The sequence below is a fragment of the Acomys minous genome (genome assembly GCF_964271855.1).
Source record: "Acomys minous genome assembly, chromosome: 8".
In the NCBI taxonomy this organism is placed as follows: domain Eukaryota; kingdom Metazoa; phylum Chordata; class Mammalia; order Rodentia; family Muridae; genus Acomys; species Acomys minous.
Window position 1 is genome coordinate 29965196 of NC_140489.1, and position 26726 is coordinate 29991921.

Sequence of the window (26726 nt, forward strand, 5' to 3'; positions counted from 1 at the left end):
GAGCTCCTAAGAGCATGGAGCCCAAAGGGCTGACACGGTACCTGCAGAGGAGGAGCTCAATAAGTACGCATGCATAAAAGGACAGAGTGAAGCAGGCAAATGGACACAATGTTCTAACACCCCGCTCCTGCCCACCCACCGCAAGCCCACCCTCAACAGCGTCGACAAAAAAGGAAACGGGAAATAGTAACCCCACGGCCAGAAAACTGATAAACCAACAGGGAGTTTGGCTCCTGCCCCTCAGTTCAATATAAATATCAAGTGTCGAGTGAAAACGGGACTTGGGGGTTCCCCTTAAGGGGCACATGGAGAACTGAGGTGATTAATCTACGCACCGTCCTGGCTGGGCCACTGTGCCCAGATACTAGAGTAAATGTTACTCTCGATGGAGTGCCCCCTTTTTTCTTATGGCCGGGGCTGAGGTCAAAGCCAGGGCCTTGAGAAAGCAAGGCAAGCAAGCGTGCTACCACCGAGCTACACTGGAAATCCAAAGCCCAGCCCCTTGGGTTTTAAGACATTGTTTCACTATGTAGCTCAGGCTGGCCTCCAAACAGCAATCCTCCTGTCTCCGCCTCCACAGTAGTGGGATTACAGACCTTCCTATCTGATTTACTAGTATAACAGGTTGCCCTCCATATGTGAGTGGGCCTCGTGCAATTAGATGCAATCCCTGAAGCAAGAGGGGATTGCGCCAGCAGACGGCCTTCACGTCTGCACCTGAACTACAGCCCTGGCTCTTACCAGGATTCTGGCAGGGCCACTCTGCCAGGTTTGGACTTGCTAGCCTCTACAACCACAGAATCCAATTTTTAAAAAAAAAGCAATGTATCTTTGGACATATTTATATGCATGCATGCATAGAGAGATACATATATCTGTATCTCATTAGTTCAGCTCCTCTGGATGACTCAGGGTGACAGTGTTCCCAGCCCTGGCAAAGAGGTGCTGGCCTGGAGGAAAGGCTGCCTGCAGGGGACAGTTTGTCCTACTTCTTACCAAGGTTTCCCTGAGCCAGCAGCAGTGCCCCCTGCCCAGGCTATGCCTTCCCCTAGCTCCCCTTCCTTTTGCCCTTTTTTTCTGGCTGGTTCTTGCACCCCACGGTGCTGTCTTTCTGGCTGGGGCCACCAAGTTCAATAAGCAACTGACATCTTTGAGGGAGAAGCTTCTTATCTTTTCTGAACTTTCGATTCAACCCAGAGCAAAAAAACAAAAAAACAAAAAACATGACGAAGAAACCATCCCCCACATGCTCCTGTGGGTTTGTACAAAAAAGGGGTGCACCTACTGTCACACACACACACACACACACACACACACACACACACACACACACCCCCGAGTCTCTTCTGAATCTCCATAGAAACTCCAGCCATATGTTCGGCCAAGAACACTAAATACCTGCCACATACAACACTCATGGAAACAGAATGTGCTCATCCCTGGGAACTATGGGAAACCTCAAAACAAAGCCAATTCTATACCCCAGCACTCCTGGTAGGAGAGTTCAATGGCAAAAGAGCGACCTAAACATGTCTCAGAGGACACAGACCACACAAAGGTGAGAGCTTCCAGACTAAGCTCTAGCCGTGACCTCATTCTCTTTAGCATCACATAAAATTTCAGCAATGACGATATTAGATGGCACGGCACAACTATATTCCATGACAACTACAAACCTCTATCCGTCATTGACTTTTGCTTGCTCTGCTTTCCCTTCCTTTATTTCAACACAGTCATATATATGTGTGTGTGTATACACACACACACACACACACACACACACACACACATCTCCCAGGCTGCCCTCGAACTCATGATCCTCGGCCTCTTAAGAGCTAGGATTATGGGTGTCCACACTGCATCTACATACTTGGATCACGTGTTGAGATGTATTGTTGCATCCTGACTCACTTGCGTCTGTGGGCAGACATGCATGTGTGGGCGTGTATCTGTAATCAAAGATGGCTGTGCCAGCGTAGCTGACCGTCCTGATCACTTCCTGAGTCCCACCATCCCTACACTCTCTTCCACCTTACTTGCCCACTTATAAGAGATGATCACATCTGCCGGGTTGGTGGCAGTCGGGAGGCAGAGGCAGGCAGATGATTGTGAGTTCAAGGCCAGCCTGGTCTACAGAGTGAGTTCCAGGACAGCCAGGGCTACACAGAGAAACCCTGTCTCAAGAAGATAAGAGAAAGACCACAGCACTGCGTCACTGAGACAATCGGCTCAGTCTTGATCCTTCCCTCCTCCTCTCTCTCTATGTCAGCCCCTTCAGCCTCCCTTGCCCTGGCTCCCCTCCAATTCAGTTGCTCCCTCAGGCTCCCATTCTAAAAAGAACACTGCCGGCCCTTGAAAATGCGGCCTTGCTCATAACCACTAAAGTCTAGTGAACAAAGCTCAGTCACCTCCTAGCTTTTGCCGCTTCCACCTTGCTGAGCCCATGCCATCCACCAGGGAAGACCCTCCTCCCATCTGTAGCCCCGCCCATCTTGGAAGAGCCTGGGCGAGATGCCATGGGTTTCAGCAAGTCTCTATTCGCTTGAACAGGGTCCCTTTCTCGCCTGCAAACTCCTCGAACCCTCCTGTGACAGGCATTATCAGCCTGTCTCCTACCATGGGGTCTGGAATGAAGTCAAACCGTGATTGGCTCCTTTCTCACAAAGTCCAGCTATTACTACAAGCAAGAAAAAAGAAGAAAGGAGGAAGGAAAGGGTGTTGAGGCACAAGTCATGGGTTGTTAGAACTGGTGGGGGGGGCAGAGGAGTCCCCACCCAGGTGAGGAAGATGTAGGCATGGGCCCGTTTGCTCAAAGGACTCATGCATGAGGCTGAGGGCTGAGAGTGGGTAGGATGGGGGCAGGATGCTTGCCTCATGATCAGGAAGCGAAGAGAGACAGCAAGGGGCTACCAATCCCCTTCAAGGGTCCCTGTGATGGTCAATCTTAGTGGTCAGATTAACGGTGTTTAGCACTATCAAATACCGTTTCCGTAAAGAATTCTCTACGTTGGGTTAACTGAGGTGAGAAGAGCCACCTTAAAAGCACTGTGGCAGCCTCACACTCCTGCTACTATGCTTTACCGTCATGGTGGACTGTACACTCAGGACTAGAACCAAATAAGCTCCTCCTACCTTCCATTGCTCTTACCACTCGTTCACCACGGCAATAAGAAAAGTAACTATGACAGTTCCCAGTGGCCTAAGTCCTCCCTGTGGGCTCTTTCCACTACAGGTGGAGCGCCATGACTCCAAAGTCTAAGCCTTTGAAGCACAGATCCGTAAGACGACAATTACTCAAACAATAGGAATAGTCAACAGCATCTTCTCAGGCCTCTACCTGCCCCACTCACAATGAAAAGATGTCAGTCTGGCCTCCTTGGACTACAGCCAAGAGTAAAAAAGAGCCTGAATGTCATCCTTCAGGGCACCCCTTGGCAGGAAAGGACCAGGGCTCCAACACACATCCCTGACTTGTGAACTGAGGTGCCATCTGCTGGCCAAGGTAGGTACTGCATTTGGACCTGTGGCCCTAAGAGTGATCTGGGCACAGAGAAGAAATAGTCAACTCAGTCCAGACCAAGGTCACTTCTGAGACAGCAGAAAAAGTCCCCGTCTCTTTAGGAACAAGCTCTCAGGCCTCCTCCTATTACTCTCTGCTGCCTTTCGCTTAGCCAAGTAGCCCCCAGAACTCTTCTAAGCCAGTCTCTATGCAAGGATGAAGACCTTTGATGATCTTTTTCTCAACACTGATGGTACCACCTGTGGGACTCATCTGGAACCAAACGTAATCATGAGGCAAAGAGTCCAGGAATGCTGTTGCCTCCATCTTATGTGCCATCCCTATAGTGGGGATGCCCTCTCGGGCCAACCTCTGCTACCTCGAACCAGAAATGGCTTGACTTTCAAGGACTCTGGATGAGAAGGGTCCTAAAGAAACACGTAAACTAAGCTGCCGGGGACCAAAGCAGCACCCTAAGCGGCTCCCCCTGCCTGTAGCCTGAGCAGCACCCTAAGCGGCTCCCCCTGCCTGTAGCCTGAGCAGCACCCTAAGCGGCTCCCCCTGCCTGTAGCCTGAGCAGTAGATGCGCTCACAGTCTTTGAACTTGGGATGACCTTAAAACCTTGCCAAGCACTGGAGAGCTAGGAAAATGGTGGTGCAGGATATCCAGCGTCTTCCGACTACATCCCGGAAACTAGGGAGGGAGCGGAGCTGCCACAGGAAGGGCCCACAGCTGCAGGGGTGGGAACTAGTGCAGCCCATCACCACTGTCCTTACAGAGAGGGTTCTTCCCGAGCAGTGTCCTGGGAGGGGCTGCAGGAGGAGGGAGTGCAAAGTGAGTGATTTCCTCCGCCCTCACACCCCCACACTCACCCACCCTGCCTCCCACACAGCACCCTTTCCCCTCCCCTCCACCCACAGATGAAAAAGTGTGTCACCAGAGAACAAATGCTACCTTCCTGCGGTGGCACGACAGGGGGTGGGGGGTTGGGAAGGGGAAGGGAGGGGACTCTGACTGAGTACCTACAGTGCCTGTGATTAAAAAAAAAAAAAAGGTTTCTAGGCTCCCCAGCAGTGAGGGGCAGCCCCTCAGAACTGACCTAGACAACAGCCTCACTGTCTCAGGAGGGCTCCAGACAAGCTGGGCCAATGGTCATACAGCCACGGGGCTGAGGCCTGCTCAGCTGGAGGAGGATGGAGATAACTTCCAACCCCAAACATCCTGCAGCCAGTTGGCTGGGCCCAGCATGGCTGCCGACACCTCCCTCTGCCCTGCCCTGGCCCAGAAGGTGCCACTGGCCTGCTCTTTCCCCACTCCTTACCCCGATGCCTCCAAGGGTTAATCTTTTCCCACCACCCTCACCCCCATCCACCCCTGCTGAGCTGCCACATGCCAGCATGACATGCTCCACACTGTTATTACAGTGACTTATTTCATTTTAGCTTGGGGTGGGGGTGGGGGTGGCTCTCACACTGCTGGAAGCCAGAGGCCAACAGTCTCAGCCTGAAGCAGCAGTTGTGCACACTGGCACCATGCCAACCGTGTCGCTGCTGCCCTGCCTGGGGTTCCTCGGCCCAAGCCCTGCACCGCCAGCCTCCAGCTTTCTCCCTGACTCCAGCCCGAAGCCAATCTGCCTATCATTCCTCCGCTCTCCTTCTGGATAAAATGTTCCCCAGAGCAAGGGAGTCTTGGAAGCATCTGTGCCTGACCCGGACCACAGGGTCAGACCATGAGTCTCTCTGCAGGCTAAGCCATCACTGACATGTAGGATCTCTTTAGCTGAATGCTGGAGGCTTACTATCAGCTCCACATATCAGTAAAAAAAAAAAAAACAAAAAACAAAAAACAAACAAACAAAAAAAAAACAGCAGGGCTGATCTTATCCCACCTCTGCCCATCCTCAGCCTTGCCTTGCATAACCTAGAAAAGTTCATTTGCCCATTAACAAACGCTGGTTCCTACCATATATACTTTCCTATCCCGGTGCTACAGGTCCAGAGAAAATGGACTGTCATGATCTTCATCCCTAATGGTTTTCTGACTTGCAATAGAATGGCCAGATTCCAACCAAGCCACAAGGCAACCGTTGGAGGGTGCTGGGCTATCTGGGCCTGATACAGATGGTCTAGGGAGGTCAAGGACTTCCCAGGGCAGCCGCAGTTTGTATGAGATAACAGCACCTAGCGCTCTGTTTGGCATTTGCTTGATGGATGGACAGATGGACAACTGGCCTAGAATCACTTGGCAGATAGAGAATATAGTAAAAAGCATTCCAGGCAGAGCAGGGACCAAGGCCACCGGCACTGAAGGCTAGGGCTACACAGAGAGAAGATGGCAGGGCACACCCCTCTACTTGCTGCCTATTATCCTCCACAATCCTCATGCCAAGCCTATAAACTGGGCACTTATGGTCTTCCTCACTTTACAGAAAAGGTGAGGTGCCCAGAGCACATAACCTATGTCGGGTCCAAGACTTTGGCTCTAAAGCTCCTCCCACGTGAGGCAGTCATAAAACAGGTAGGTGGTGGAGAGGAGCAGGTGGGTTGCGTGGATGTGCATCAAAAGACTTATGAAGGGTTTTACTTTATTCTCTTTGTGTGTCTGTGTGTGTGTGTGTGTATGCACATGTGTGTACTCAAGTGCAAGCCACATGCATACAGGTGCCCATGGAGGTCAGAATAGTGCAACAGATCCCAGGAGCTGAAGTTAAAGGTGGTTGTGAGTTAGGAGTCCACTGGAAGATCGCAAGCCCTCTCAAGCGCTGAGTCATCCCTCCAACCCCCAGGGTTTTAACCTAAGGACTAGGAAACAGCAACAGTTACGAACCTATCTCAGAAGAGGCATCGGCTGCTGAAGGCTGGACTTTCAGCTCATGTGGCTCAGGAAACTACAGAAGACAAGGCACTGTGTGAGGGGAATGGGGGCTCAGTAGAAGCCTGGGGGTAGGGGTGGGGCTCAAACTGCAGCACATAGTGTCTTGATGTTGGGTCTAACCTGTTACTCAGCCACCTGCAATGGTCACTCCAACCCCTCCCTTTCTCTGGAAGAAGCCAGTGAGGGTCCAAGCAACTGCACACAGTTTAGCACCAAAAACACCCCCCCAAAAAAAACAAAAAACAAAGCCCACATATTGCAAATCATGTTGGGACTTGAGAAGGTCAGTTCTAGGGCCTCTATTCTAAGGAAGTCTCTCCTTCCCTCCCTCCTTCCCTTCCTCTCTCTCTCTCTCTCTCTCTCTCTCTCTCTCTCTCTCCCTCCCTCCCTCCCTCCCTCCCTCCCTCTCTTCTTTTAAAACAGAGTCTTACTATGTAGCCCTTGGCTGTTCTGGAATTTACCCTATAGACCAGGCTGGCCTGGAACTCACAGAGATCTACCTGCCTTTGCTTCCCAAGACAGGGATTAGAAGCATTCCACACCACGCCGCCCGGCAGTAATGGTCAATGGCCACTCACAATAGAACTGGAGCGCCTTGGTGGCAGATACGAGTAAACGTCCCATCCCTGGAGATGAAGCAGGCTGCCAAGGCAGTGAGCTGGGTGGTGGACTGATGGCATTTTAGCACCGTGTGCGTGCCTCCATCCCTCAGCTGCAGAAAGGAGTCAGTAATAGTTCTCACCTCACACTTGCTGTGAGGACCAACTGTGACAGTGTAGCACACAACAGTTAACAGCATGCAGTAAGCCCCAGGGGCTGACAGACAGTATTAGACTGAAGCGGCGAATCCTCTTAGGGTTACCAGCCAACGCTATCGAATACGGACATCTCATATTTCAGCTAACAGTTCTTAGTGATAGTCTCTGAGGCTCCCTCCCTTCTAGCGTCTGGTTAGCACTGAACGTTGCTGAGACATTTGATTCAGCATGAGTGACAGACCCTCACTACCTACCCCGGGCCCAGGCAGCGAGAACTCTGCCGGAGCCATTTTGTAAGGCGCGCTTTTCGCTCTGGTCCCTCCCTGCCCCAGCACAAGGTACCTCCTTGCCCAGGTCTTCTCGGATGACCTGCTGGACCTCTTGCATGCTGCTTTGTGGGGCCTGACTGTGCAACACCTTCAGCGTGCTGGTGTACTCCTCTGGCAGCAGGTAGTCCAGAGCCCCCAGGTGCTGGCCCACCTTGATGAAGGTGCCCCGGTTGGCACAGCAGAGCTCACAGAGACGCCTGGCAGAGCGGAGATGCACCTGCAGGAGACAGATGAGACAGAAAAGTGAGAGCAGCCTGTTCCCTGGACAGCATTCTCTTTCCCTGCCTCTGCCCAAACACCTTTGTTTACCCCCCCCCCCAGTGCAGGCACCCACGGGGGGGGGGGGGGCACGCCTGCCTTTTCACCTTTGGCTTTTTTTTTCAATATAACATTTTTAATTCCCTGAAAGATGTGTCATTCTAGCTTCGAGTCCAAATATAGCCATTTAGAAGCAGGAGGAGGCAGTGAGGAGGACAATGTTAGCAGAAATGGAAAAAGGTGTACCTTCTTAGACTTACTCTAAGCATTGAGGACCCAATCAAATAACACAGTCAAAGGTATTTTAAAAACTGACACACTTCAATGGCATGCAGGCACAAAATACTATGACATGGACCAGAAACTAAAACCAGTTTGGGATTAATGGTACATAAAGCACAAGATCATGAGGATTCTAGCTCCTTGGATCAAAGATAGATAGATGGGGTCAGAAAGGGAAGAACATGCCTATGTGCCTTGACTGAGCTCAAACTAGGACCGTTGAGGATTCTTAAACATTGTTTCACCTTTGGCCTTAATGTTCTCCTGGTCCCCAGTGCAGTCACTTCTAATGCCACCCAGAGGCCAGCCTCTACGCACAACCTGCCGCTTCCAGTCTCCCCCCCCCAGTCCATCAAAGCTTAAGTGGCCGGAGCCTCACCCCCCACCTATGAGCATTCACAGCTATTAATGGAGACTAATGCCCTGACTCATTCAAGTGTATGCTGAGCTAATAATTTTGCCACCTACTCCTCGGCCACTGACAGGATGATGACAGTAATAATAGTTAATAATAATAATAATAACTACTCCATACATATCGTATTTTTTAATCCTCAAAGTAGATCAGGGAGGCAGAGTTGATACCTTTAAAGATGCGAAAATCAGTTGTCCTATTTAGAAAACAGAAATGAATGTCCAAGGAAAGGCTGTAAAACACTCAATCTGCGGCTTTATCCGCATACATGGAGCAGACATCTGGGCAGGTGGTCAAAGACGGGACCCTTCGTTTACGCCCTGATGGGACTCTGTCCTAATAGAGCTGAGAGGTGTCGTGTCCCTACATGCAACCAAGTTGGTCCTCCCGAGTCCTCAGCCCAGCGCAGCTAAGGGTCTTGAGATGAAGTCAGTCTTGCCTTATAGGAACTACGGCTTCTAAGGAAAGATGGGCCTTGCATGTAATTTAGGAGACAAGGAGTCCCAGTGTGTTGTGGGGACCTGTTAGCTGCTTCTACCGACAAAGCAGCAGCAAAGGAGCTAAACAACTGAAGATGAACTTACACTCTCGGGTGCTAAGAAGAATAAGGATGTAATTAGCTATAAAACCTTGTGAAGGGTTAACATGATGGAAGAGATCTCTTCCTGTGCAGTTGGTTGCCAGGTAAGCCACACAGCAACCTGTTGCTTTAGATCAGCAGTTCTCAACCTATGGGTTATGACCCCTTTAATGGGGGTCACTAAGACCATCAGAAAACACAGATGTTTACATTACAATTCAAAACAGAAGCAAAATTACAGTTATGAAGTAGCAGCGAAAATAATTTTATGGTTTGGGGTCAGCACAACATGAAGGTCGTCGAAGCATTAGGAAGCGTGAGAACCTCTGCCTTAGATGGTAAGAAGAAATCCCTGGGGGCTGGAGAGATGGCTCAGCAGTTAAGAACACTGGCTGCTCTTGCAGAGGACTTGGTCTGGTTCCCAGCACCCACATGGCAGCTCACAGCCATCTGTAGCTCCAATTCTAAGGAACCCGGTGCCCTCATCTGACCTCCATGGGCACCTGGCACACACTTGGTGCACATCCACACATGCAGGCAAACACCGAGACACAGAAAATGAAATAAATAAAAATTCCAAAAATTAAAAATAAAAGAACACTGCAGCCCTAAACATCCATATCCCAGCTCCAGGCTGTCTTCAAGCCCACAGGGACCCATCCATTTCTAACCCTGGTGTAAAACTCTAACGCCCATCACAGCCCATTCTAGGGGAAGCCTATGTTCCCACACGCCCCGTGGAGTCCTCCAGCATTGATGCAGACAGGGTCCAAGTGGCACCAATAACAATGTTTCCTGTAGCAGGAAACAGTGAGAAAGAAATGAATCCTAAATTGGAGAGTGACCCCAGAGGAGTTAAGAGCTGGGAGGCAGGGAAATTCTCTTGAGATATGAAAAAAAATGGGGAACTGGGGACGCAGTTCAGCTGGCAGAATGCCTGACTAGCATCCATAAGGGTTTGGTTCAATCTCAGAGCACAAAGAACTGAAACCAGTTCAAAGCTGCCCAGTCCCAGACAGTGGCAGGACATATGGAACATATGGAACAGGACATATGGCCAGCAGTGGCCATAGCTGGCCGAGGCTAAGTTGTGGTTGTGATAAGAGCTGATGTGCTCAGTATAAAGATTAAAACTATTACAGAGGAACAAGTCAGCAGGTGTGAGTACCTGTGGAGGGCAGTGGCCAACATCAGGCATCCTCCTCAGTCACTCTCCACTTTAATTTTTGAGACTGGTCTGTCACTGAGGCTGGACCACCCACTCCTCCAGGCTGGCCGGCCATCGAGCTCCCAGGATCCACCTCTCTCCCAGCTCCCTGAGTGCTGCAGTTACAGATGTACAGCACCATATGCAATTTTCATGTAGGTGACAGGACTCCAAACTCAGGTCCCCATGCTTACACAGCAGGCACTTTACCAATTAGACCATTCCCCTGCCCCTAAAGGTGTATAAAAACAAAAACAACAACAACAAAAAAAAAAAACTTAGTAAATCAAACCCCTGTAAGTGGGACCATTTCCACTGCCTCTCAGCTGTGGGCCCCACTGCTTCTTTGATCCCAAAGCTAGGTATCAGGTTTGGGCAACAGGGGGATTCTATGAGAAGCACAAAGATGTAAGCATCACCCTTAATAGTTCTGGTATTCAGGAGAGGATGAGCAGCTGTCAGGGGTGGGCACTGCTCCCTCCAGGGACCTCGCAGATTAGCAGCGCCCTACACTCTCCAGTCCTTGTAGTCCCTTCTAGGAACCAGGCGACTCCCTCCATAATGTGCTGAGCACCCAAAAGGCTGGTCCCACAGGTTTTGTACTCACTGACAAACTCCTCAGCCAGCCAGCAGGCTGCCCAAGAGGTGGGAAGAACTCAGCTAAGTCGTCAGACCTGGCCTTGTTCCCTGCCCCTTGTCTCCAGGAGCAGCTGCAGGGTGTGTTTGCTGCTGCTCCCATTAGAACCTCACTGGATCTCTTTTAGGAGTTAGCCATCTTTCACTGCTTAATAATTCTTCACATTCAATTTCCCCTGTTCAAATGACTTATGTAATTAGAAGCTGGGTGATACACAGTGCTAAGCCCTGAAATTAAATGTGCAATGATTAAGATGAAAATTGAAGGGTTTTTCAGATCAACAGAAAAATGTAAGCCATGGTTTGTGTGTGTGTAAGTGTGTGTGTGTTTATGTGTGTGTGTTTGCCACTATGTGTGTGCATCCTAAAGGTTGCAGCGTGTGTTGCTGTGTGTGCACATACATTGTGGGGTGCATTGGGTACATGTGTGTGCGTGCCTGTGTGTGCGTGCCTATGTGTGTGTGCCTGTGTGTGTGCCTGTGTGTGTGAGTGTGTATGTGTGTGTGCGTGCCTATGTGTGTGTGCCTGTGTGTGTGAGTGTGTGTGTGTGTACGTGCATGTATGTGTGTGTGTGTATGTGTGTGTGTTGCTGGCAGACCTGTCTATTGTGTTCTTTAACTAGATTTACATCTCCATGCCTCTGTTGCTGTGAGTCTTGGGAAGTACTGGCCTCATTCTGGCTAGCACCTTACAAACGGAAACAGTTTATTGTCCCACACCTGTGAATTGAAACAGTGACAAATGGGTATCTCTTGGCACAAAGAGGTGGTCACCTTCAAACCCTGAGCAACACTGGGGTCCTTGGCTCACCCAAGCCCAGGGAGGTCAGTCAACCCTGGGACATCAATCAGCTCCTGGGTACAGTACGTTCGGTGTGCCTCAGGGTAAGCCACCCAGTCACCAAAAATGTACACTGGGGACAAAGATAGGTGATATACCCACAAAACCAGGATCCAGGAAACTGAGTCAGTACCTACTGCATATGGCACCCTCATTTCCACTAAAGAAACCCTGAGGTCACCTTCATCAGCTTCTAACACACACACACACACATACACACACACACACACACACACACTCATATATACATGCCCATTCTCAACACACACACACACACACACACACACACACACACACACTCAGAGACAAGAAACATTGATACTAAAAATTTAAAGTATTCTGTTATGGTGACAAATACAAACGCCGAATAACAACACTCAGCCCCCCAGGACTCCTGTTCCGCTCCTGCTCCCACAGGCCCACTGTCCTTTTGGATCAGAAGCCAGGCGCATTCTAACACTCAGGAAGTTGCCGACTTAGTATGGCTTCTGCCTTTCCCTCACTCCACTTGGCACCGCATGGTGCTGAGCCCACTGGCAGCTCGGCAGAAGCCATGGAGGACCGACAGTTCTCTCTTCCTGGGATCACCGTCCAGCCGCACATGTACACTTGGTGGACAAAGCTCCCAGGATCTCCTGACCTCTTCGCCCTCTTGACTCTGGTCCTTAAGCACTCATCCTTGAGTACACACACGCATGCACACGCACGCATACACACACACACACACACACACACACACATACACACCACACAAGTACCGGAGGGACGAGCTGATAAATGAGAGCCACCTGACCACACAGTGCCCAGTGAACCTCCTGTGACAAGGAATTGTCCTGCTCTTCTGCCTACAGAGTGGCTACCGTGCGCTTGACATGTGGCTGGTGTGGCGGCGGAGGGACTGCACTGTTGAATCACTGAAGATGGATCGTTACATGTAGTGATTTTTTTTGTTGTTTTTTTGTTTGTTTGTTTGTTTGTTTGTTTTTGTTTTTTTGAGACAGGGTTTCTCTGTGTAGCCTTGGCTGTCCTGGACTCGCTTTGTAGACCAGGCTGGCCTCGAACTCACAGCGATCCGCCTGCCTCTGCCTCCAGAGTGCTGGGATTAAAGGCGTGCGCCACCACGCCCGGCTACATGTAGTGATTTTTAAGGAGCTAATGGCTGCCACAGTACTAAGGCCCATCAACCAGCGGTAGCTATTATAAATGCAAAAGTATTTGTCCAGTGCGCTAGTGTAAATACACACCTGTCCTACAGCAAACACTCAAATACAGATTTATTTTAATCTGCGTATTACTTCTGGAAACTAAATCTCTCCCTCCTCAACCCCATGTCTTTCTCTCTCTATCCCTCCCTGCCCCCCCCCCCATGCCCTGTCTGTCTCTATCTCTGTGTCTTTCTGGCTGGCTCTGTGTGTGTGGGGTGTGTGTGTGTGTGTGTGTGTGTGTGTGTGTATGTGTGTGTACACGTGTGTTTCATAAGACAGCCTCAGGTGTCACTCCTCGGCTGCCTTTGCCCCTTTGTTTAAGACACAGTCTCTTAGCAGCCTGGAAGCTTCCTTCACCACGTGGACTGGGTGGCCAGTGAGCCCTGGGGACCCACCTATCTGCATCGCTCATCTGAGCCTCCCGGGATTACACGCACGCATCAGGCTCACCATTTTACATGGGTTCTGGGAATCAAAAACCTCACACTCGCGAGGCAAGCGCTTCGCGAACCGAGCCAGCTCCCCGGCACAGCAGTCTCTGATCTCTGATATCCCCATAAAGAGTAAGTAATCCAGGGTTCAGTGACAACCTCAAAGCCTCGCAGCCAGGAGATGAACGGTCCAAACCTTCATCCTCCAGACACTCTGCCCTGTATCCTCTGTGCCATGGGCAAGGAAATGAGATTTGGGGGAGGGTTTGTATGTCCTGGGCTCGCAGTGCAGAAGTGCACCATGGTCTCTGCATAGAAAAACCACAATATCAACTGAGCAGCCGACATACGTCCATAGAGCCAAAACTAGCAACATCAGGCAGGGAAGACAGCTGCCCCATCACCCCACGTGACAGGCACTGGATTGTCATCACCAGGTTAGGAAATGAGGTAGTCCCAACGGTTGGATCCAACTCTATACATTTGAGACGGCTACAAGAGATGTGTTCATCCCTAAGCAAACAAGGAGAGTCATGTGACTTGCTAGTCAATGGCACTGACACTACGTTGCTACTTACCTACCATCAAACCTCGGCAAGTTAATAAACTTCAGAACGCTGGTCTCTGCCTGAGCAGAACGGGGACAATAATTATGCTTATCACTGGGCTAAGTAAGGTAAGACATAAAAATCAAGCTTAGCGTGGTCTAGCATACAGCCAGTGCTCAGAAATTAGGAGAAAGAGGCCGGGGAGAAACAAGTCAATCTTCCCAGGAAATGAAATGTCTAAAAATCAATAAATCAGAGAGGTCCCAAAAGATGAAATACAAATGGCTGAATTTTTTTTTCTTTTCAAGATAAGGTTTCTCTGTGTAACCTGGGCTGTCCTGAAACTCGCTCTGTAGACCAGGATGGCCTCGAACTCACACGAGAAACATTTTTAAAATGTTAAACATCCTTAGCCATCAGGGAACTAAAAATTTTTAATACTTTGAGATTTCATCTTACCCAAGTCAGAATGGCTAAGATACTAAATACAGCCGGGTTGGTGGTGGCACACGCCTTTAGTCCCAGCACTCTGGAGGCAGAGGCAGAAGGATCTCAGTGAGTTCGGGACCAGCCTGGTCTAACAGAATGAGTTCCAAGACAGCTAAGGCTACACAAAGAAAACTTGTCTTAAAAAGTAGGGGGGGGGGGGGCGACAGGACAAGGACAGACACCACACCCTCTATCCCCACACCCTCCCTACACTAGGTTCAGTCTAATAAGCCTGGGTCCTCCAACCTAATAGAAACAAAAGCTAATTTCCCAGGCTGTCACCTAGACTGCAAAGCATCCTTATACAAGAAATGCAAATAACACCCGTGGCACACACCTCATAACCCCCAGCACTTGCAGGCTGAGGCAGGAGGCTCGTGAGCTTGAGGCCTATCTGGTCTAACTAGAGAATTCTAGGCTCTCTCACAAAAAGTCAGAAAGAGAGGGAGGGAGGGAAGGGGTAGAAATGCACACAGAAATGGAGCATTATTCTAAACAGACAGACTTCAGGATCCCCGCAGACACATCCCAATTTCTGCTATGACCTTTGACATCTGGTACCCACTTGTTCACTGGACCCCAGCTGTGCCCTTACCCAGGACCTTGCTTCACTGATCAGCTGGCTACGTGGGTGCAGTGCCGCCTGCCTCCCATCCGCACCGAGCTATCACAGAACAGCTGGCACGGTCTCTCTCTGCCCAGGCTCCTTCTCCCTTTTCACTCCCAGCTCAATACCATGCCTTATGATTACCTCATTACCAATAACCTTGCTGTAATGAGTTTTAATCTGCCTCGTATTAATTAAAAGCATTGTTATTAGACAGCTTGGTTTGTGGTTCAAGAGATGGGACGATGAATGACTAATAAGATAAACTCAGCGCCGATTAATTACTGATTTGAGCCAATGAAGCAAAGGCCCAAGCAGGACCACACTCTCTCTTCCTGCCTGAACCCCTGGGAGCAGGGGCTCTACCCCCAACCCCCCCTACCCCTAAACTTGGCAGGAAGGAAGGAACATCAGACAGAATCCACAGGGGCCCCATCAGAACTAAGGAAGGTTTGGGGGTGTTCTGAGACAGAGAAACACAAGCGCCTCACAAAAGATGGGAAGGAGTAGGGGACAGTGAAAGACAAAGCCGTGGGTTCCAAACAGAGCTGATTGTGTCTTGAATCGGATTAAGCATACTGCTTGCATGTTTGGCCAAGCCGTAATAAACTCATTACACCGCACAATTAACATATGCCAAAGAAGATGACAATGAGCACAAAGATGACAACAAGGACAGTGAGTGACAGCAGCAGCACCATGGGCAAGTTAAAGAACCTCTCTCAACTCACTCTTCACTCCAGAAACAACATCCACCTCGTCTCTGTGAGTTCGAGGCCAGCCTGGTCTATAAAGTGAGTTCAGAACAGCCAAGGCTATACAGAAAAACCCTGTCTCCAAAAAACAAAACAAAACAAAAACAAAAACAAAAAAACAATATCTACCTCTCGAGGTTGCTGGGAAGTGGGGTCACATATGTGCTGTTCTCAGCCAAAGCAGGTTATTTATATACTTGTTCTAAGGAAGCCTAAGAAGTATTTTAATCAAATATAGTAAGATCCGTAACACAGACACAGTTATCATGAAGGAAGTTTTTAATCACAGATCCCTGGAAGTCATGGCAGGACACACAGGGCTTCATGGAAAACTACCAGGGTGGGTGGAAAGCATAGGCAGACGCCTTTGTTGTGGGTTCTATAGGAAAGACGGGGTGAGGCAGGACAGGTCAGGGCTGCCTGTCTTGAGTCATTACTGCAGGCTTTGGGGCAAGGGAGCTACGCCTAGCTGTCTGCGGCCTGGTCCTGGACATTTAGAGCTAAGGGATGAGGCCTTGAGTATAGGAGCTGAATGGAGGCAGCTGAGGAATAAAGACTCTTGGCATCTAAGGAAGTCACAGAGCCAGGAGAGATGCCAGCTCTCAGAATCCGTCACTGAGGGGAAAGCCCTTCTCATGTCCACAGGGACCCAGAACTTCAAAGCTTCCAAAGATGCTGCAAAGTTAAGCACTAGCTAATACGAGTCTGTAGCTTTGCTTCCTCAGCAGTCTCCTCCAGTCCCACACACCGAGCGCACACAAACCAGCACCACCTACCCAGACTGCTCCCCTGCCTTGAGCTGGGCAGATGCAATGGCCTCTCTGACATCACACTCGTGTCCAATCAGCGTAGCATGTCCGTGACTATAAAACATCTCCCCACCCGAAGCTTCCTGCCTTACTTTATAGCAACTCTAAACTTGGGAGTCTCCCAGGCCATTAACCTTAATGTCCTAAAAAAAAAAAAAAAAAAAAAAAAAGGGACTTCTTTTACCTTCACATTCACATTCGAAATACAAAACAGTGCTTTTCAAAACCCTGTGCAGCCGCCAATGAAGGCATAAAGAAGGAAGATGAGGGTCTGGAGAGATGGCTCAGCAGTTAAGCACACTGGCTTTTCTTCCAGAGGTCGTGAGTTCAATTCCCAGCAGCCACATGGTGGCTCACCATCTGTAATGTAATCTGCTTCACTCTTCTGATATGCATGAAAACAGAGCACTTATATATATCAAACAAATTAATTAATTAAAAAATACAATACAATAAAAAGAAAAAAAGAAGGTGAGCCTATGGTGGCCCCAGGTTAATACAGTCTCTATGAAAAGGACCCTTGAGTTAAGTCTAGGAAGAGTTCACAGGACAGACTTAAATACTAAATACTAAAATACTAAATCCTAAAGGATAAGTAAGTACTAAAGGAAAAGCTGGCAACCTGCGCACGGCCATCCCCTGGCGTTCAGCTTCAGGCTGATCAGCACGTGCACATGCAAAAACTACCTGAGTCCAAAGAAAGGACAACCCCAAAAGATTAGAATTGGATAGCAGGACTCCCAGGTGACCTATTCCTACCATCCAGACTGGAAAAGCCTCGTAATGCATGGGACATTGTTCACACCCGGGAAGTTCCAGCCTCACCAGCCAGAGATACCCTACCTACTATCTCATTCCCAACTAAGAAATACTAATGCAAGACCTGAAAATAAATCTAACTCTCTCCCCCCAGCAACTTAACAATGCCCCAGCACAAATTTTAAAAACATTCATGACAAAAATATATAACACCCAAAAGAAAAAAATGCAATATCTAACAACTAGTGGAAAATTCACTGGCTCGCGGAGGATGGAGAAAACACGACGCAATGTGTGAGAAGAAAACAAAATCAACCCAGACCTGAAACCGATGCTACCATTAGTAAATGGCATTGAAACCACACCTGGTGGTGCAGTCCTGCATTTCCAGCACTCAGAGGCAAAAAGATCCCAAGTTCAAACCCTGCCTAAACGATAAAGTGAGTCTAAGCCAAGGCAGGATGGTTGGACACGCTGTTTATAATGTCACCATACTTCTGAAGAAGAAGAAAAGGGAGTTAAGACAATTTCCAGCTCAAAGAGAGCATGTCTCCAGCTCCCTCTTTAAGTTGCCTTGGCAACGGTGTTTTATCACAGCACTGGAAAGGTAACTAATACAAACAGACTCACCTGGTAAGGCCAGCAGGCATGGTGCATACCACGTGGACCAGGCTGGCCTCGAACACAGAGATGTGCCTGCCTCTCTCTCCCAAGTGCTGGGCTAAGGTGTACACCAGCACATCTACCTGACTTTCTTTGAACATGGGTCCTAGGGCCTGAACCCTCATGCTTGCCTGGCATGAACCATCTCCCAAGCCAACGCCTGTATCGTAAGAGGGAACGGAGTTCTTCTAGGCTGCAGGAATGACTCTCTAGCGATGGAATTAAAATTGCTGACAACAATTTAGAAAGGTATGAAGCAAATTAAGTTGTCCCACCATCCCTGGAATCCCAACAAATGAGCTGTCATGACTGCAAGAACTCAGCAAGAACAGTAAACAGGTTGCGAATTTAAGAGACTAACAGTATTATTACTGGCAACTTGCGGCTCATCCTGCCAGCGAGTAAGCCTGCCTCCACAGATGCCCACAGGAGTTGGGGACCTGCGCTCTTCAATCTGAAAAGTATCCGTTTGGGAACCTCGTGGCCAGAAGAGCAGTGGGAAGGTGCATAACTAATTTGTTCTCACAGTTGCTCAGAGACCGGAAGAGTGGCGGCACCTCTGGAATGGCGATTACAGACAAGAATAACAAGTGCCATGGCCATAAGCAGAAAATACACCCAGACAGCCTGCATCCCTCCTGTATCACTGTGCTTGTTCAGGGTACCGGCCTGGATGTGGGATGAGCCTCTTCATGTCTACACAGCTTTGCACTCTCATCGCTGATGATAGAAATCAAAACCCCAAGAGATAGGCAAGAAGGTGGATCGGGGCCCAGGGGGTTCTGCTCAAGCTATTGCACTATCCAAGGACAATACAAGGAGTAAACATCGAACCCCTACTCTGATCTACCCAATGGACCAGACATTCTCCACAGTTATGTGGAGAGCGGGGACTGACTCTGACATGAACTCAGGTGCCCCATATTTGACCACCTCCCCTTGGTGGGGAGGCCTGATGGCACTCAAAGAAAGAATAAGCAGGCTACCAAGATGAGACTTGATAGCCTATGACCATATAGTGGGGGAGGAGGTCCCCCTCGGTCATAGACCTAGGGGAGGGGAATAGGGGGAAAGTGGGAGGGAGGGAGAAATGGGAGGATACAAGTGATGGGATAACAATTGAGCTGTAATCTGAATAAATTAATAAAATTTTTTAAAAATTTAAAAAGAAGGCCTCGCTCTTAGAAAGAGGATGAGGCTGGGCAGTAGGTTCAGGGGCACGTGAAGGGCGTTGCAGAGAACCTAGGGAAAACTGACCACAGGTAGCCATTAGATGACGCGAGTGTCAACTTGACTGGGTCTGAAATCAACTAAGAGACGCGCCTTCCCAGAAGAATTATCTAAGGGCAAAGGTCCCCAAAGTGGACAGTACCTTCCAACAGCAGCCCAGATAGAAAGAGATCCGAGGAAATGGCAGTGCTGCTTTTGCCTGCCTGCCTCTGCTTCTTGTGGTGAAGACCACCTACCCTACTGCTGTTGTTGCTGCTGCCACGGCTGCTGCCGACCTTCAGTAACATCAGGACCCAGCTTCTTGGACCTTCCTGGGAGGGCTGAAGACTGATGGGTCTCTGGGAATCTTCCAGGCCTTTGGTGTCATCCATCCTCCTGCAGTGAGAAGCTACGTGGTTCTCAGCGTTTCCAGAGAACACAGCCACTGCTGGACCACCCTGCCTGGCTGGCTCACTCTGTACACATCAACGCGCCTGTTCCACTAGAGCAGCGGTTCTCAGCCTGTGGGTCTCGACCCCTTTTGGGGGTCATGTATCAGATACCCTGCATATCAGACATTTACATTGTGATCCATAGCAGCAGCAAAATTACAATTATGAGGCAGCAACAAAATAATTTTACAGCTGGGGTCACCACAAAATGCGGAATTGTATTAAAGGGTCGCAGCGTTACGAAGTTCAGAGCCTAGGGAATCCTGACTAATACAGATGACATTAACGCTTGCTGGTCTAACTGCATGCACCAATGACACTGCGATTCCTTAGAACTGTTTAGAGGTGTAGACTGAAATTACAGTTTAAAGTTCTTCAGTGGTAAGCAAGCAAAAGAATCATTTAGGTGGAGGCGCCAGGGACAGCGTGCATTTCCTTATTCTCTGGGCTTTATAATGACATTCGGAATTTTTCATAGTGAGACTTGTTTTCTCAACAGATCTAGTAGCAGCTCCCAGCCCTGCAGAAGAAAGCAAGGCTGCTAATGATGCCATGATCTTGAGATGTCGGTGTCGCCAACCCCACCCAGGCACACACTGGTGATCTGTGCAGCCATGGGAAGTGAAAGACAAGGACAGAGGAGCACCAGAGATGTCAGCGTGAGGATTGACCAGATGCTCTTGGCCTTGAAAATGGGAAGTGAGGACCATGAGCCAGGAAACCTGGAGCAGCTCTAAGGCCCAGAAAAGCAGTCAGGGGTTGTCTTAGTTGGGATTTCTATTGCTGTAACAAACAAACAAACAAACAAACACCATGACCATGGCAACTCTTATCAAGGAAACTATCTGCTGAGCAGTGGTGGCACATGCCTTTAATTCCAGCCCTCAGGAGACAGAGGAAGAAAGATCTCTGAATCTGAGGCCAGCCTGGTCTACAGAGCAAGTTCCAGGACAGCCAAGGCTATACAGAGAAACCCTGTCTTGAAAAACCAAAAAAGAAACAAACAAGCAAAAAAGCACAAAAGACAATACAGAATTAGAATGCTGGAGGTCAGAAGCCCAGAGTGACTCTGTGGACAAAACGGAAGTGTCAGTAGGTGGCGTTCCCTATGGAGGCTCTGGGGGAGAAGCCATCTCCTTGAGTTTTCTGATCTCTATTTATTTATTTTCCTTCCTCCCTTCCTCCCTCCCTCCCTCCCTTCCTTCCTTGGTTTGAGACAGAGTCTCACTATATAAGCATAGCTGGCCTGGAACTCATGGAGCTCTCCCCATCCCTGTTTCTGCTGTGATTAAAGGTGTATGCCAGCACACCTATGGTGGTTTGAAAGAAAATGACCCCCATAGGCCCACAGTGAGTGGCACTATTGGAAGTGTGGCCTTGTTAGAGTAGGTGTGGCTTTATAGGAAGAGATGTGTCACTAAGGGGTGGTGCTTTGAAGTCCCAGATGCTCAAGGCTGCCTAGTGTCACTCTTTCTTCCTGTTGCCTGCGGATCTAGTTGTAGAACTCTCTGGTCCTCTCCAGCACCATGTCTGCCTGCACGCTGCCATGCTTCCAGCCATGGGAATAACGGACGAAACCTCCGAAACCGTAAACCAGCCCCAGTTAAATGCATTCATTCACTTTTCAGGACAAGGTTTCTCTGTGTAGCCTTGGCTGTCCTGGATTCACTTTATAGACCAGGCTGGCCTCAAACTTACAAATCCTCTTGCCTTTGTCTCCTGAGTGCTGGGATTAAAGGCGTGCACCACCACTACTCAACAAATCTTTTCCTTTATAAGAGTGCCTTGGCCAAGGTGGTTTGTTTGCTTGTTTGTTTGTTTGTTTGTTTGTTTTTCTTTACAGCAATAGAAATCCCAACTAAGGACAACTCCTGACTGTTTTTCTGGGTTTTATAGTTGCTCAGGGTTTCCTGGCTCACGGTCCTCGCGTCCCATCTTCAAGGCCAACAGCATCTGGTCAGTCCTCGCACTGCTGTCTCTCTCTCTCTCTCTCTCTCTCTCTCTCTCTCTCTCTCTCTCTCTCTCTCTCTCTCTCTCTCTCTCGTGCTCCTCTGTCCTTGACTTTCACTTCCCAGAGCTGCGCAGATTACCAGTGTACGCCTGGGTGGTGTCGCCAACCCCACCATCTCAAGATCATGGCATCACTAGCAGCCTTACTTTCTCCTGGCTCATGGTCCTCTCTTCCCTCTTGAGACTGCCCATCATCAGTGTAGCAAGGCAACACGGACACAGGGAAGGAAACTGGTTCATCTTTTGAACAGATGCCAGGGAACCACAGAGCCAGCTCTGGCTCCCCTGAGAGCCTCCCCTCTCCCCCCTTCCTGGCTCTTGGACAGCTCTTCAGACACAACCCAGGTCAGAGAGCCCTCCTCCACCTCACTTTCAGTTGCTCTTTATCCCGTGACTACATTTCATCTCAGCGAGAGCTCAAAATATCTTGCTCCTTCCCAACAGCTCATCTAAGAATATATACTGAACCCACAGTGCTGAGTGACACAGTGGCAAGAAAGAGAGACCAAGTCCCTGTCCCCTTGGAGCATCTGCTCTTGTGAGTTCCACAACTAATACTCGCTTCTTGTCCCCTCAAGAATGGGTTCCAGGGCAGCCAAAGGAGAAACCCTGTCTCGGGCAGGCAGGGGAGGTGGGATCACTATATACCCAGCATCCCACACATTGCTGGTATACCATAGATGTTCCCTAAGCAGTAGCTGCTTGATTGTCACTATAAATAGCCATACTTGGATACTCTGCCCAGTGATGAGATGTCCCTGGGATGGAAAGGCCTACGGATAGGTTGAGATGGGGGAAGAGGCAACAGCCCAGTTCCCAAACTACTCTGCCTGAAGTTAGGCACCAACATGTGCCACTGTTGTCAGTCAACAGTTTATCTGTATACTTACGCAAAATTATTCTGCTAATTGGACATATGTCTCATGGCTCTACGAGGCAGAGTCTATTAAAAAGCCTTGCTGTAACAGGCAAGAACTCGGAGAGGAGTTTTTATTTGGGGACAGGAAGAGTGCTGAGTGGATTTTAATTTGGTAGAAAATAGCTGCTTGGGGCCACAACAGTGAGAAGAGGAACGAAGAGCAGCCTGTTTGATCACTATTTTTCTTTTTTCTTTTCTTTTTTTTTCTTTTCTTTTTGGTTTTTCGAGACAGAGTTTCTCTGTGTAGCCTTGGCTGTCCTGGACTCGCTTTGTAGACCAGGCTGGCCTCGAACTCACAGTGATCCGCCTGCCTCTGCCTCCCAGGTGCTGGGATTAAAGGCGTGCGCCACCACCGCGGCCGCCACCCCCACCCCCAGCTTCAATCATGGCTTCAATCACTACTTTTAACGAGCAGTCAGGCCACCTCCGCAGCGACAGCATTTTCCTCCGCACTTGGCTAGTAGGATCAGGCCGCCCCCACACTCCTATTTTAGAGGCGCAGCCACTGAGGCAAGAGTCCCACAACCATCAGACCTGCCCAGGTACAAGGCTGTCCTCCTAGCCTTGAGGCCTGACCTCCTGAACTCATTAAGGTACGAGAATTATTAAATCCAAGACGAACACCCCAAAAGGCTTCAGAAGATATGGTCTAGAGCTGAAGTCATGGAGGGTAAAGGGGACAGAGGAGTAACACAGGGAAATCCACGCCTATGTAAGTGTTAGCTTGAGCAGCCCTGGCCGTTCCCAACCAAGAAGTAGTGGGCACATCCCTGAGTTCCTGGTGTGTGCTTAACAGAGGCTTACCTTCTCTCCCCTGCCACTGCCACCCAGAAAAACAAAAACAAAAACAAAAACCAGATGCAGCCACATCCTAGTCCCTGGAACCTACAATTGTAACCTATTTGGGAAAAGGACTTTGGTCAACGTTACTGAGAATTTTCAGAGGTGATCAGCCTAGACTATGTGGGAGCGGATGAAGCTATGTCTAAGCCCAATTGTCCTTAAAAAAAGACAAGGGACGATGGAAGCAGTCACGTGACTGCTTGGAGCTTCCAGGGGAGACCAAAGGGTCATCCCTAGGGGCCCCAGAACCTGCACAGCCCTGTTAGTCCTTTGGTTTTGGACTTCTGGCCTCCAGAACTACAGGAGAATACGCTTCTGTCATGTTAAGCCACTCACTTTAAGTCATTGGTGTGACCATCGCAGGGAGGTAATCAGCAGTGGACCCCACGACAGGTCACTTCACTCACTTGTGCCGGAGTTTCTTCATCCGAAAGGGGGCTGGCTGGGGAAGAAGGAATCAGCTGAGGGGGGGGTTGGTGGGGGGAGGCAAGCAGGCAGGCTCCGTGGGAGGAGGGACAAACAAGAACCAAGCATGATGGCATATGTATGAGGATGACATCGGGAAACCTGGTACTTTGTATTCTAGCCAAGGAAAAAACAGCTCTGAAGTTTCTTTTCAATGAGAACCTTGCTGGCTTGTCGGAGAGTTAAGACAGATAGGAGTCCTGAGCACCGCACCAGCCTTGTAGTTACTGTTCAGTACATGTGAACACCTGCTCTTAGCATCAGAGAACCAACCTGTGTCGTCAGGCTGGGATGCATCAAAGATGGCAAAAGCCAGTAGACTCTGGGTTTCCACAGTTCCTCCCTGCTGAGGGCCTTGTATTCGGGGCAGGCGCTGGGGTTCTCTCCGGGGAATAGGGCCATCACCATCCTCAGCACCCATGGAGACAGAAGACAGGGACGAGTTGAAAGCAGCCCCGTGGGTGCAGGCAGTGGGGCTGTAGATACACACACGCAGGTGCTCAGCGAATACAGAGGCAGCATTCTTACCACCCGAGGTACATGGGCCACAGGCTTCAGAAAGGGATGTTGCTTCAGAGAAGAAGTAAAACCCAGCCCACCAGGTTTCTGTGAGCCTGATGCAGTCCCAGAAAAGTAAAAAAAAAAAAAAGGAAAAGGAAAAGGAAAAAGGTGAGCCAGGAGCAGAGTAGAAAGGAAGTGGCCAGACTCATGAGGGGAGAGGAAGTGGCAGTAGTGGGTGGGTGCCAGCCAGAGTCTGGCCCAGCATCCCCGACAGATGGTTTAGGCTTGCTTCTCAAAAGATGACCCTACTCTAGTGACAAGGCAGAGGGGGCGGGAGGAGCATACAAGAGACCATTGTAGGTATTACACAGAATTGAATGCTATTAGTATTCCATTAAAGAGGGGAGAAGGCCAGCAAGATGGCTAGTAAATGCAATTATTTAAAATTTTAAAGAAGGGACTAGAGAAATGGCTCGCTGGTGAAGAGAGCTTGTTGCTCTTGAAGAAGACATGGGTTCAATACTCAGCACTTACATGGCGGGTCACAGCCACCAATAACTCCAGTCCTAGGGGATGCAAGAAGGCATCTTCTTGCAACCTCAGTGGGCACCAATCACACACATGGCACACATACATAACATGCGGGCAAAATATATACACATAAAATAAAATGAATATATCTTTTGGGGAGGGGGTTTCAAGACAGGGTTTCTCTGTGTAGCCTTGGCTGTCCTGGACTCTCTCTGTAGATCAGGCTGGCCTTGAACTCACAGAGATCCTCCTGCCTCTGCTTCCCGAGTACTGACATTAAAGGCATGCACAACCACACCCAGCACATCTAATTTTTTTTTAAAGAAAAGAAAAAGAGTTCAAAACTATAATTTTACCAATATTAGTTCTTAAATGTCTCGTGTGGTTTAAAATAGAAAGTCCATATGCAGATATGACAAAATAGGGCATGATTAATGGTTTCAGTCCATAGCCACTAATGAGCCTAGACCAAGCAAGAAGGTATTGGCATGTGCTTGGGCCTGCAAGCCCAGTCTCCAGGGGAAATCTGCAGTCCCATCATGCTTTCCCACAGGGAAGGCAGTGGCCCCTAAGTCTCTAAGACTGCACCACGGCCCACTCCTGTTGACCAATCCTAGCATCAGAAAGGCTGCAGGATCAAGGCCACTGCGGAGAACTGCATGTATTTGTGGTACACTGCAAGACCTGGGGACAGAGAGGCCAGAAAGGAGGTACCGGCTCACAGACTGTTTCCCTCACCTCAGAGATCCAATCCTCAGCTGAACCCACCCCAGCACACTGCAAGCAGCTCAGGCTCTGCAGAATTTATCAGTCTCTGAAAAAGCCAGTCACGGAGATAGCAAGGATTCAATTTCCCTTCTCTACGCAGAATTTCGCAGGCAAATGCTCTTGATAACAAGACAGAGCAGAAAAAGGAGGACTGAGGGGCACAGGGCGTGAAAATCCACTGAAAGGGATCCTCTGCAGGTAGACAGGCCCTGCATGTGGAAAAGAACCGTGGAACAATCACACAGTCCTCACGATCCAGGTGAGGCTTTCTCCAGCATGCACCCACCCACCCTACTCTACCCCCATGCAGGGCTCCTGCACCCCCTAGCCTGGAGCCAGCTGTTGATAGGGTTCGGTCAAACACAGTAATTCCAGCCCACAGAACAGAGCTGTAAGAAGACAGAGCTGAAAATTTTAAAAATTAAAATTAAAATTAAAATTAAAAAAAGAAGACAGAGCTGTCTTCCATGCCTGCTTGGCCTCCCCCAGCACGCAGGAGCAGTGTCTGGAGGGCAAACACTGAGCCTCCTTCCGGGCACATCTCCTGAGCCTCATGCAGCGTCTCGCATAGATCAGGTCAGTCCAAGTCAGCTAGAGTGAGAGGCGAATAGAAGAAGGGTTTGGGCAGGACAGTGGCCAAGCCTCAGAGGGTATTCCTGAAAGAACCACACATTGCGACAGCTCCCCTTTGCAAACCGAGATCCTTAAAGTGCATTTTGAATGGCCATCCATTCTCTGGGCTGGAGAGAGAATTATCCTCACCCCAAGCAGAAGCAAAGACCTGGCATCTACTCGTTCTTTTGAGGGTCCACTCACCTGTGGGGGGGGGGGCAGCCCTGGCGATAGCCAGGTCCCACAGAGGAGATAAGGAGCCAGTGAGGGAGAAGTGAGGCAGGCTCGGGAGTTGGGGGGATCTTATAGCCTGAGTGACTGGCAGTCCGGTGCTTCTTTATTTATACAGAACTCAGTAGGCAGGCATGTTGTTCCAAAACATGGCATATTTTTTTTTTTGTCCCTGTTTTTACTTCCTCTTGCTCATAAGTTTGGTCGTCATTGATAAACTGTGACAGAACAGAGTTATCT

General features: G+C 49.4%; 1 protein-coding gene across 3 annotated transcripts in view; it reads right to left on the bottom strand.

The window, feature by feature from the left end:
- ADCK1 (aarF domain containing kinase 1) overlaps positions 1 to 26726 on the bottom strand; it is a 98148-nt gene that overhangs the window by 53866 nt on the left and 17556 nt on the right. For all 3 annotated transcript variants that reach the window (XM_084793200.1, XM_084793202.1, XM_084793201.1), the window contains exon 4: positions 7475 to 7678. In XM_084793200.1, coding sequence (XP_084649326.1) covers positions 7475 to 7678 — 204 coding nt within the window. The remainder of the gene's footprint in view (positions 1 to 7474; positions 7679 to 26726) is intronic.